The 13,505-nt window shown below is 43.7% G+C and overlaps 1 protein-coding gene across 2 annotated transcripts; it reads right to left on the bottom strand.

The window, feature by feature from the left end:
• Positions 1-215: 215 nt before the first annotated feature.
• On the bottom strand, positions 216-13,377 carry LOC143477657 (spartin-like). 2 transcript variants are annotated; one of them, XR_013121603.1, is made up of 9 exons: positions 13,224-13,377; positions 11,247-12,058; positions 9,142-9,339; positions 5,965-6,103; positions 4,815-5,009; positions 3,154-3,312; positions 2,904-2,994; positions 2,118-2,600; positions 1,555-1,687 (listed from the first exon to the last, which is right to left on the bottom strand). XR_013121603.1 is itself a non-coding variant. In XM_076976364.1 (8 exons), the coding sequence occupies exons 2-8, from the start codon at positions 12,054-12,056 to the stop codon at positions 1,477-1,479; spliced, it is 1,803 nt and encodes a 600-aa protein (XP_076832479.1). In that variant the 5' UTR covers positions 12,057-12,058; positions 13,224-13,374; the 3' UTR covers positions 216-1,476. The 2 variants fall into 2 exon arrangements, 1 of the variants encoding a protein (XP_076832479.1); XM_076976364.1 differs by lacking the exon at positions 2,118-2,600 and having other exon boundaries at positions 216-1,687; positions 13,224-13,374.
• Positions 13,378-13,505: the final 128 nt, after the last annotated feature.

Genomic DNA, 13,505 nt, shown 5'->3' with positions numbered 1-13,505 from the left:
TTCCCGCGCTGTCAGTAGAGGGCGCTGTTTCACTTAAATTAAACGCGTTGTTCTGCAAAGAAGTGACATGCAACATCTGTCTTGCAGGTTGAAAGCCATCACCGGACCTTAATTAATACTGGAACACCAAAAACATACAGTTGCCTGTTTTCTTTTAAACAAAAAAGTTCATAAACAAGCAGGTTTATTCATAATAACACTAATGCACAAGCCTGGTGTCTCAGTCAACGTTTATTTTTGTTTTTAATTTTAACATTCCATATTAATATTTAATGTTAGGTAAATTGCTTTATATCATCTGTGGTGAAACCTGTGGTTACGTATCATTTTAACAACACTTAACACAGCAGTGAGACAGTTCAATAAGATTCAAAACCATCTACAACCACACTTCACACTGCAGTCAAGTGGACAATCAAGAGACACGTTTTGAAACGCTTGCATCGATTTGTATTTAGACAGAACATAGCCCTTAGGAAATGCGCAGTCGGTATGAATCAAAAACTAAAACAAAAACTATTTTCATTCATTTAGACAGCAGGCTTACAGGACACAGAAAGACACACATTTGATTTGTGTCCACTCCTCGTAAATTAAGGTTACACGTCTGAGAATCGGTCCAAACAGAACTTTCTTTACCAGTTCATTCACAGTGAATTTTATAAACATTTCCACTAGTTCTTAATTATCTGCATTTATTAGCATTAGTCATTGTAAAGGCCCGGACATTTGACATCTAGTTACTTCTGCCCAGGCTAGCTTATATTATTATTGCACTCAAATATCAAGCAATGACATATCTGTCCAAAATTAGGATTAAATTAGTTGAAAACATATTTAAACCATTTCAGTTTTCAAAAGCTCTATAAACAAACCAGTCTGCATATATAAATATTTCTTTATAAATATAGCATTTAAAATATAGACATTCTAGACACAGTAGAAATCTGTGATGACATTATTCATATTAAGGCTCTACAGAATTTTAGAAAGAGTTGCACATGTAATAGTGTCCATCTATAAAGGACAATGTAAAATAATTAGAATGATATCCCTGCATTGGTGGTCATGGCTGCTCATTAATCGGTGGGGAACGTGAACTTTCACGTGGGGCTGGTGTGGAAAAAGGCGAGAGGAGATGTTTTTTAGCGAGAGAGGTTTTCAGTAAGCACTTCGTACATCTCGACGAGCTTCAACTTTAGGCTAAATTTAGAATAACTCAAGTAACTCAAGTATTTAGAATAAAGTATTGCAGTAAGATAAATATCCTCGAAATACCTCTCACAGACAGCATGTCAGTAAATAATGAGAAAGGTGAGCGCCAGCATCACAATCACAACTTTGTCAGTAAACCCACTGAAAAACCGAGGAGCTTAACAAGCGGTCTGAACACAGGTCATCGTTTTGGTTGCTTTTTTGGGTATTTTTTTGTCCCGTAAAAGTTTGACCTGGACAGATGGACAGTGGGTTGAGGGCTTATTTTTTGTCCTTGGGCTTCTCCTGCTGGTCCTCGGTGCCTGGAGCGTCTTGGACGTTGTAGTCCTTCAGGATGGCACTGGCGGTCTCCTTGCCCGTCTTCTTCACCATCGCCTTGATGCCCAGGTTGTCGATGTTGAAGGCAGTGGCGCCCACGTTAATGGCGGAGTTGACGGCGTGGTCCGTGGCCCGTCCTGCTTCCGTCCCGTACCTACACCACAGACGATGAAGAGGAGGTGAAAAGAGGGGTGTGTTTTTGGGATAAAGGACCAGCAGGACCAGATTATGGGAGGCAGTAGCAGGAGCATGAATGCATGCAAAGCCATCAAGCCCAAATACATGCGGGGGATTCATTTACTACTAAAACAAATAGAAATAGAAAAAACATTACACCCCATTAATGGAAAATCGAACGGAGCATCTTATTGTATGCCTATTCAAAACCCATTATACAAAACCTGATTTTTAAACGATCGACACTTGAGTTGTACGTATGTTAGCACTCGTTTCTTTTCATTCATTTCATACACTTTCTCATAATGGTTAAAACGAACAAACCTACTCTGTAATTTTGTAAAACTAAATTACAATAGGTGTTGGCCGGCACGAATGATTACCATGCATACAAACGTCTTGATTACCTGTGTGCACAGTCTCTGAATCAGTCATTATTTGTCAGCATGTCAGGAGGCCAAAATGTTGCACTTACAAGCAGAGGAAGGGCTGTAAATGTTCACTGTACTTCTAAAGGACGTGAAAGAGCCCGTGTTCAAAAGCGAGCGTGTGGGAGGATGGGGTGTCTCTGCTAAAAGCACTTTAGTGGAGGAGGCCGCAAATTAACATATTCAAGAAATTTCTTTATATTTTATTCTTCTCTATATTACAGAAAGGCGGAAGCGTGTGGGGGGAGTGGGAGGAGGGCCATTAAGAAGGGCCGTTCATTCCGCTAGATGAGAATCGGTGGGCACAACTGTGTATGGCGGTGGGATGGCAGTGCTCTTTAATATACTGCATTATTCGTTCCGTCTGTCAATCATGGGCACATTCAAGCAAGGCAAAGCTCTGAAGGGTATAGCTACTGTTTCTCATTGGGGGGGTTTAAGGCGTTCGCCAGACCCCTATATCTGTAAACAAATAGAGGGGGAGAGAGTGTAAGTGTGTTGTTCACTTTTGATTCAAGCATCTCTGTCCAATGTGAGCGAACAGTCTAGCTGACCAATCAGAGAAGCGTTCCAAAGCACCTCTACTGACTGGAGATCAGTGACTCACAGTGGTGACGGTAGTGCATAAATAAGAAGGTTAAGGCGGACTCCAAAGAACCTCTACTGACTGGAGATCAGTGACTCACAATGGTGACGGTAGTGCATAAATAAGAAGGTTAAGGCGGACTCCAAAGAACCTCTACTGACTGGAGATCAGTGACTCACTTGTGCTTCACGGTGGTGACGGTCTCACTAGCAATGCTCTTCGCAATATTTTTAGCTCCGGTTTCCAAGCCTGTCCACACAGCTGCAAATCCTGCCGTACGTGTGATCAGAAAACAATACAACAACGAGAATAAGAGCTTGTTTTGCAGCAACGTCTTTTCAGTATAAAATGATGAGCCCCGTGAATGTATTACTGCTGTCGGTATTAAGCCGTGTGATTTTAAAGGAAGGTCACAGTATGGCACCTCACCCTGGATTCCACTGGCTGCTACCACCATCGCTCCGTCAATGTTGGACCGCCCGTCGCCGTCTTTCTTCATGGACTCTGGTACCAGTTTCACCCCGTGTTTCTTCACATGTGGGGCCAACTCTCTGCCCACATGGCCAGCAACCGTGCAAAGCCCGTCCACTGTAACCGCACGGGACAAGAAAAGTGCTCAGAGATCAGACCCACAGCACCAATGCAGCTAACCCTATCTCGTCATTTATCCTTAACTAAGTAATAATATTTTGAATAATTTTTAAGTGTTTACAGGGTTCCCACACCTTGGTTAACATAAAATTCAAGGACCTTTCAATGACTTTCCAGGACCAACTTGCTCAAATTCAAGGACTGCACCTGCCAGCATTTACCTACTCTTACCCCTGAATATGTTATCAAAAAACGATGTTAATACAACGCAAATTCAAAAGACTGAATGTCATTTCAAGCCATGCATCCTGAAATTTTCTGTGCATGACATTAAGCGCTGATTCTACAAAAACTTCACTCACACTCAACATGACTGGCACTTTAGCAATGCACATCTGAGATGACGACTTTCACGTAAAATGGCTATAGTTGTTGAAGGATCAACAACTACCTACAGGAAACACTTGCTTTCGGTTCTCAACAAACAAACAAATTTCTCTACAGGAGAATGACCAAACTTTGCCAAGTAAAAGTCAGCATAGGCCCTGTAGAATCAATGTAATTTTAAATGAACTTGTGCTGGCAAAATAATGACACATTGACAGTAGACAAATAATAATAATAATAATAATAACAATAATACACATATGCATATACACATACAGTACATACATAAAACAGAGGAGCAAAGCCATATAATGAGATTAGAACTATAGATTTCTAGAGAAATCTGGCGTGAGATGATTCTAGCATAGTTTTAAATCTACTTAATAAAGAATAATATTCATTCATAAAGAGAACAGCCTTTTAACCACTCCACTTACGGTAGTGAATTTATGGAATCAGAGAAATTCGAACTGAAGTTAAATGGTATCAAATTCGAACTGAAGTATAATGGTATCAAAAGAAAGAAGTTTGAGATTAATCCAGTTTCTAGTGTCCATGCAAAAACTTTGTAAATATTGAGATGAAAAAACAAATGCTCCTGGGATTCATCTTCTGACTTAAAAAAGGTCCATTAATCCACATCAAGTTTAACTCTTCTTTCAAGAAACATGGCTACAGGATATATCTTATTTATTATTTTGAAATGAGTCTCTTTTACTTTAGAAGACATGAGCCATTTGACAAGCCTTTGCGGTTTTATAATTTGTATTAGGATGTTTCTTGAAAGAATATCTATTATATCTTTTGTCTCATACCATCAGTGATAATCTTGTTATTACACTTGAACTCAACAGTCATTCACTCATGGGCATCGAAACAGTCAACTCTGAATATAAAATATTCAAGGACCGTCAAGGACGGCTGTCTTTTATGCCTGTTTTCAAAAACTTTCCAGGGCCTTGAACTTATTTTTTCAGATTCACAAACTTTCAAGGATTTCAAGGACCCGTGGGAACCCTGTGTTTAAAACAACAAACGCCACGACCAACTTTACTTCCCACTGAGACATATTTATGTGGCTACGTCTGCCCCCCATCTACGGTGGCGTTTACCTAGAAACTGGCTGACTTTAACAGCTCCTCCGGTGGCTTGCTTGGCTACATGGAGGCTTCTTGTGACCGTGGGGCTGACGTGTGCCGGCTTGTCTTCGGGGGTGATGTGTTCTCTCAGTTTAGAGGCTCCTTTCTGGATGGCCTTCCCCGTGTACTCGGCCCCCTTAACTAATCCATAGCTCAGCCAGGACGCCCCTGGGGGGGAGAAGAACAATCATCACTGCACCATGGACCAAAACCTTTCAACTGAGGACCCTTCTGTTCAAATTTTATTATTATAATGTTTTAATTACTTTAAGTCTGCTCTCTTGACTAGTCTCTCACTAATTGTACCATTTATAGTATTTTAAGGTTCTGTCAGTCAGCTTTAAGACGTGTTTAATCTTTTGGGTTTTCTAAATATTCCATTAGATGTGAACAGCATTTTAGAAAACTGTTCGTCTAATCCTTATTTCAGAAATCTAAATGCGAGTTAAATCTGAGTTAAAAAGATCCGATTACGAAGGGGATTTACAGGAACTACTAAAGGCTTCGTTCTGGAACGTCTGTGAAGTATCAGTTTCTGAATCACTTTCTAGATGTTATTTAGAGGAATGATGACACGTGAGAGTGATAGGGCACTCTTCGCCATTTCAGCCACGTCTCTGGTGTAGACACCCTGAGACCTTACAGGTATCACAACACATCTGTCCTGTTTGGCATAAAGTAAAGATCCTGCCCAAACATGACATCATTTACTAGTATGACTCCTATATCTTATTTATGTACAGCTTAGATGTATTTGAGGGGAAAAAAATTATTATTTGTGAAATAACAGGAGTTGAACAACTTTGGATCGGGTTTTAGACTTAAGACTACTGATTAGATCTAGAAGATCTGGTATGCCCAACAGCATTTTCTGGATTGTATACGAAGTAAGAGAGGAAAGACTGCTCTAACCCCTCCCAAAAGCACAATTCAGCCACACTTATTGTGTAGTGACCATGAATGCTCAACCCAGATATGCTTAAAGTCCAGAAGGGCTTTAACACACCCTGTCTTAATTGGAACAAAGTGCAGATTCCAAACTTCCACCACTGAAGAAAGCTTCAAGCTACATTACCAACCATCATCGGCCCCGCCCCCTCCCCTCACCTGTAAGGACTCTCACCTGTAAGGATTCCATGAGCTACTTTCTCACTCCACTCAGGAAGCACCTTGTCCTCCTCAGTAGGGGGCACCACCTCTTCAGGAGGGCCCAAGGGCACCTTCTGGCCCAGGTTGATGGTGTCTGCTGCTCCATCCGAAACCTGAGAGGGTAAGCAACAGTTCCAGCAAAGCATTATGCATCATTATGTGAATGGGGATAAGGCCGATGTCTCTCTGTGCAGGGACTCGGGCAGATTTGCGAAATCACCCTTTCCCAACGTGCGCCCCGCCAGCCGAGGCTTCTTTGACGTCTTTGTGCTGGCCTGAGCACTGGGCTTTGTGCGGTCGGTCAGCAGGCAGTGCACTCCGCACGCCAAACTGTTCTGCCAGAAACAAAGGGTCCGATTGTGGCTGCTGCCATCTTCGAGAAGACCAGCAGCGACTCTCGGACCCGAACCGAACTTCACCGACACGGCGGCCTTCGCGGACCGCTACGCGTGCTTTCCGCACACCGTGGCACTCGAGCGAGGTACACGAGGCGCGTAGCTCGACTCGTTTAGACCAACGTGTAGGCGGAAACCACCGCAACGCCCTGGCGGGAGCCGACGAACCACAGCCGGCCACAATTACGCCTGGCTCTCTTTTCACAGCCACAGGCACCTGAGGCGAAAAAGACAGCCAGGAAGCCACACTAGAAGCGCTAAAGAGAGTCTGACTAATTAGCCTCTCGCTGCTCAGCCTTCAGTCTACGGTTTTCTGTGGAGAGGCCGAACTAGGGGACAGCTGGTCATCTACAAAGCAGAGCTAATTCTCTCTGGCGCCACCTTCAGGCCCAGAGTGGCACAGTCTCCTGCAATGCAGGCCAAAGCAGGCTTGAAGGTTTTGTGAGTACCAAATGAAGGAACAAGTGCTGTTTCATTTAAGGCTCTTGATTTGATTTCTTACTCCTCTACAATAAAACCCCAGGATGTTTGTTTTGGATGCTTCAATCCAGTGTTTGGAGCTGGAGCGGGATAAAACGGGGCCCGCTGGGTGTCCCCAAACACACACAGGCCCAATAATGAAGGGGTGTGGAGTGCTGATTACCTGCCTCAGGTGGATTTAGAAATGAAACTAAATTGTGGACTGGCTGGTACAACAGGACTGGCATGAAAACCACTCTCCCATGACAACAATTAGATGTATAATTAAAAGAAAATGCAAAGGCACCTGCTCTTCAAATGTACTACAATCTTTAGACTAGTACCTGGTTAAACAACTCCCTCAACCTCTCAAACACACCCGATATCTGTGAAAACAGCAAGTTGTTACAGAAGCACACATGTATTAACGGTATGTCTGTCAGAACAGATTATACAAATCATGATATCTTTTAAACCAGGCATGAAAATGGGTCAGGGGTTAAAAAGGTGAGAAGACCGGGGGGCGGGGCATGTGACGTCATGGGGATACGGCGACGGGGCGTTGACGTGGGGGGCATTGACATGTGACGTCATGGGGATACGGCGATGGGGGGGGTGGCTGCTGGTGTACGGGGATACAGCGACAGGTGATGCCAAATATTACGGAGCCCGTAAGGTGACATCATGTAAAAAATATAATAACGCGTAGCCACAACTTACTAATGCGTGCAAACGAGATAATTAACGCGTGCGAACAAGATAATTAAGTATTACTTTATATAAAGCCAGGTTTACCTTCCTTGGGCAGTCAGTTCGCGAACATCCCTGGGATCTGCTTGCTTTGCTGTGAAAAAATAAACTTTGTTGCCGCGTGTGAAAGGCGACGTTAGTATCTCGTTCCCACGCGTTAGTAAGTCGTGGCCACGCGTTATTATTTTTTACATGATGTCACCTTACGGGCTCAGTAAAATATAGTAAAATCCATAAAAAAATTTTTTTGACTGTCTTGTCAATGGATTCAATGTACGAGCCAGATCCGTAAATGCGAGAAGCTGTTTTCGCCATTCCGGATGGCTTAGTCAAAACCATTACGTCTTAATGAACCAATAAATACATCAGCGGTGAAAATGAGTGTAAAAATACCACGGTTCACGTGTTTTTATTTTCTAACATGGGCTAAAGCACAGGGTAGACTCAAACGACAAGCGTTTACAACTTCATCTTCAACCTTTTCAGCCCCGGCGTGAATGTTATCCTCACACATCCCTGGATTCACCAGTTACAACTACAGAAACACTAGAAAAAAAATCTTGTTTCTCATTTTATGTCGCCGTTAACTACACGGGGTTGACGCGAACTTAATATGCCCATCTACCTATTTATCACAAGAGCTTGTGGCTATTTCTGACAGTGTTCAACGCTGTAGCGAACGGCAGTAACTTTGTTTTACCGCAAAATATGAAAACGATTGAAACCATTAATAACCCAATTAAATCCACTGGTAAATGTACGATCTGGTAAATGTAGTGGTAAATGTACGCTCTTCTGCCGTGTCCCCGGTGTAGCAGGTCCTGCTTCTCGTCCTGCTTAACAGTAAATGAATAACATGAATAAAGAACGTTCGTATGATTGAACGCTATTTGGCCTCCATGAAGGTTCTGGGCGGAAACTGCTGGAATTGCCGATTTCGGAAGTGCTCTGTTTGCTTATTAAGTCAATATGATAATTAAAATATATACATATAATCTCCCGACCCCCCCCAAAAAAAAAAAACTCCTCGGATCTACACGATTCACGTAGGCCACCCTTTTCGACTTCAAAACGGCGAATTTCGCCGAAAGGTGACAGATTTTCATGCCTGTTAAACATACATAATACCAACCAGCAAACTAAAAATATATGATGGTAGAATCTAACCTAAACGTTAGCTACACAAACAATGATTAGACCCACCACATCAGGCTAACACCGCTGATCCATTTATAAATGACCTATATACAATGTGTGTGGCCGTGTGTGTGTATCAAAATAAATATAACACACAAACACACGTATACGTACACACTATATAAGTGAAATGACAAGTGAGTGCTGGAGTGCTCTCTTCAGTCATTCTGCACACAAAACACGCATCACTGCTTCATGTTTAATATAAAATAAATCAAAGACTCAAAAGTTGTTCCTAAGTGCAGAAAACTACTGAGAGTCTAGGAGCTGGGCCTGAGGTATGGAGTGAAGTTGAGGTGTTCCACCTGCTGGGAACCCTGGGGGTCCTAGAGGGGCCACACCGGACTCACCTGGACTCGCAGGTCAGTCATCTGGGCCAGGAGGTCATGGAAGAGGTCTCGCTCAGAGGTGGGCAGTTCTGACGCCAGGACCAGGCCCACGTAGGAGCCCGCAGAGGGAGCCATCAGATCAGGGAACATGTAGACCCCCGTGTTGCACAGCAGGACCGGCGAATCAGTGGCCATCAGGGGGTAAAGCCAGTCACACACCTGAAATCGGGGCAAAACGTGTTCACGTCAGTCACATAGGCTGCTGTAGTCATTGCCTGTCTTCACCAAGTTGAGACAATGCTCTAATAACACTACTTGTACGAGAGGAAACCCAAATACTCGAGCACTTGGTAACACAGGAGGCCATGACAGTCAGCCCCGTGCTCCCACAAGGCACTGGATTTGAATAATTAAACACAGCAAGTCTCATTGGACTCGTAAAGTAGCTGCAACAGTAAGAGTTCTGATTAAAACACCGAACAGGACTTAGAACATCTCTGGGTCCTGGAGGACTGGTGTTAGAACTGCTGTTTAGGGTCTAGGTGTGCACATTTCTCAAATATAATTAGAATACTAGCATGGATTTTGTAGTAAGAACTGAATGACTCTCCACAGTGATGTCTGAAATGTAAATTCAAGTAAAAAAATATATATACCTGGGAAAATCACAGTTATAGACACAAATCTGTGGGTTTCTGAACAAAAAACGATCTACAGCAGAACATCCTGCAAACACGTGGTGGGCAGACAGAGATGTCTAGATGTCCACTCCTTGAGGCATGTGACTGAAGGCTTGAGAAAAGCCCCGAGTCCGGTCAGATGACCAGTGTTCATGACACACTGAGCCCTGTCCAATAACTGCGAGGATTAAACTGGATTAAAGAGCAGACCAGAGGGGCGAACGCTGGAGACCAGCTTCCTCGCTGTGCTGTCTCAACGAACAGTTGCACTTTCACCCAAAAAGGGAAGAGACGTATTTATGTATTTATGCCCCGACGAGGAGTTCTAAAACACCAGCACTATAAGAAAGAGGAATTCTCTCTGTACTAAGTCTATGTACTTTGTATTTTTTTGGATATTAAATACACCAATTAATCATAGACTACTTACAAATGAGGTATTTAAAAGGCATAGGAATGTTTGCCGAGATGATGCCAGACAAATCCAGTTATGGTTTGATACATTTTACATTTTCTGCATTTATCAGACGCTGTTATCCAGAGGGACTTACAAAAGTGCCTTGTCACTGCTTTTGTACTAGGACACTCCTAGGGCCGTCTGATGCAGCCTTCAGAAGTTATCTTCCTTCAAGACTCTAGAGGATACATGCAGTGGGAGGTCACAGCCTCAAAGCCCACGATCGATCTGACCCATCTTTGCGGCAGGGTCATCTATAGTAAGTGACACCAATGGGACACATCTTGGTCATTCGATAGAGGCAGAGCTAGCAAACACAGTTGCTAAAGAGTCCCTTGACAGTCTAAGCTAGAAGTGCTCTGGTCAAAGGTTTGGTTCGTTTGTTAATCTTTCACCCCATCTGACAAAACAACCACAGCTCTCAAATGGAAAGTATTTTCAAAATGGAAAACAAACAGGCTAGTTAATGATGTAATTTGTTACAAAGGTGACCAGTTTTTTTCCCGTCAAACAGAATGAAAAAATGAAATAATAATAAAAAAAGCTGCACTGAAAAGTGAGATAGTGATTAATTCCAAACACGGAGCAGGCTAAGCAGTTGAAATGCCGCCCACATCAACATAGGTACTGGCCTAACATGTAGGCTATTTCTGTCCACACCAATGAGTAATCCTCTGATGCCAGTTATTGAGTTATTCCTCACTACATGATGCATCTGGGGAAGTTCCATGATGACATTCAAGGAATTCCTAATGAGGTAGCACAGACTTAAAGGACGACATATACACAGACAGCACGTATGTTCTTAACCTACAATAATTTTAGCTCTCCTGTCTGTCTAAAATATGTATTAGTTCAGAAATAATTCAAGAATGATAGACAAACCCACATAAAACTGAAATGGAGTTCAAATCTTAGCTATACTTAAGTGAAGTTATACTTTATTCCCCAAAATACCAGTGTAGCAATACTCCAAACGGACATCTTACCTGAAGAAAGGCTGGAGGCCTGTCTTGCATCCTGTCCGAGCACTCGTTGGTGAACTTAACTATGCGCAGGTAGCCGGGGTAAGACGGGGCGCTTACTTCTCCATCGGGCGTTACAAAGAAGATCTGCACGCCATGGGGCAGGAAAAGCAGCTCCTCGCCATCCTCACCCAGATTCTGAGGAGATGGAGCTGAGCTGGACGTTTGGCTGTAGAACTCGTGCCCGACCAGGGACAGCTCTCCTGCAGCGGTGCCATAGGAAATACTGAGGTGTCCGTCGGCAGCTTGGGGGGAGTAGGCTGGGGGCTGATCAGGGGTGAAGCCCGGCATTCGGGGGGCAACAGGCGCTGCCCCTCGAGCTCCCGGGGATACGTGACCTGCACCTCCTGCAGGCTGGCTACTGGGTAACAGCCCCCTCGGAGGTTCCGGCCTCTCCGGCTTGACGTTGGGGACTGCTGGGTAGAGGTTCTGAGAGGCTGATCCGACCACTGGTCCTGAAAGACCGCTGGGCTCCACGGTGGTCTCCAGCACCGCTAATCGCGTGGTGATGTTGTTGAGAGTCTCTTGCATTTTCTGCTGCATCTGTCGGGCTGAATCCCAGGGAGCCCCCACGCACTCGTCACCCCGGGAGGGCACGCTGAGTGCCCTGAGGAGGTGCTGGCGCCCCTGCCGGTAAAACTTCAAGGCTTTCGCTGTGTGTCCTGCTTCATCCTCCGCGAGACCCTTGTTAATGCACTCAAATGCACTTTCATAACCGTCTTTGATCACCTGAAGTCTGGCTCTGTCGAAGGCATCTTGCTTTGCTTTCTCCATTACTGCAAATACAATTAAAGAATTGCTTGCTTAATTGCGTTTAATATGACGTCTCATTCCATTTCTTTCAGGGTTTACAATCAAACCAATAACAATGCTGTCATCATGTAAATATTAGCTAGCTTAGATGGCCTAGATGGCTAGTTGCTGCAACGCGGATATTACTTACTAGTTAGCTAGCCAAATTAGCCTGTCACACCATTGCTCAGTCTGAAATGCCGTACAGTACGCACTAGATTTCAATGCAGTACCTTCTTCTCAACCGTTGAAGCAGTACGTTCTTTCAGTAGGTGACTGGGAAGTATGCATACAACCTTGGACATACTACATCCTCAATTTTACCTGTCATATGACATCACATGATAATAGTTAAATGCTCCAGTTGAATCATGGGATAGAACAGTGTGCTGCAATCACATACTTCAAAATGGCTCTTGATTCAGTAACCCATCCGGGAACTTTTCACTGTTTAATGCATACTATGTATTCTGACATACTACCCTTTATCGCGTACTCCTCTGGCGTACTGTATAGGAGGGAAGTACGGCATTTCGGATGGAGCTTTTATCAGTATCAAATTTCAGTATTACAACCTAACATTAACAGCTTTCGCTGTTATGTTTCCATACAGAGTGGATACCTCTTCTCCACGATAATATCGTTAAATAAATTAGACGTTATCTGGACATGTTTTAACACGTTTTATCTGGACATGTTTTAACAGTATTAGTTAGTTATCCTAGCCAGCTAGAGCTAACTGCTAACTGTTAGGTAATACCATCACTGAGACAGCAGGTTAGAAGCCACATTTACAACATAAAAGACACATTTACAAAATAAAAGTCAAGACATTTACACGCTAGACTTGAGTGACAGATATGCGTCGTGTAAAATGTCAGGAACTATAACACGACTACTGACTTTGAAGTTTGAAAAACTACGTCGTTTTCCAATCTAACTAAACCACATCAGACTAATCCGTTGGCAATAACTTAAATCCACGACCGTCAATAACACGACCGTCAACTCTTGACGTTACGCCACACAGCTAACTGGCTAACGCTGCTGCGGTCCCGTCCACTTATTTACCTTCACTAAGGTTTACTAAGCTAGGCGAAATATTTAGCTATCCAAGTATCTAAACATTCAAGACGATAGTTAACTTACCAAGAAATGAGCTCTTGTCTACTGATAGAAATGGCGAGCCAGCTATTAAGATGTGTCACACTTTTTCTCGGCGACCTCTGCGTGGACCGTCAGCCGCTCAGCCCAACGCTTCCCTGGGCGTAGAGAGGAGCGACGCTTCCCTGGCGCTACGGCAGAGGGTGCGTTCAACGCGACACGCCACGCGAGGGCTGCGCAGATGTACCGCGCGTAGTTAGCGGGCTGGCTGTGAAGATCTGCGCAGCTTCTCCGCCGATGCAAGCGGAATATTCCACATGCTGAACC

The sequence above is a fragment of the Brachyhypopomus gauderio genome, chromosome 16 (genome assembly GCF_052324685.1).
Source record: "Brachyhypopomus gauderio isolate BG-103 chromosome 16, BGAUD_0.2, whole genome shotgun sequence".
Lineage (NCBI taxonomy): Eukaryota > Metazoa > Chordata > Actinopteri > Gymnotiformes > Hypopomidae > Brachyhypopomus > Brachyhypopomus gauderio.
The sequence above is the reverse complement of the archived record's forward strand: the minus strand, read 5'-3'. Positions and strand labels throughout refer to the sequence as shown.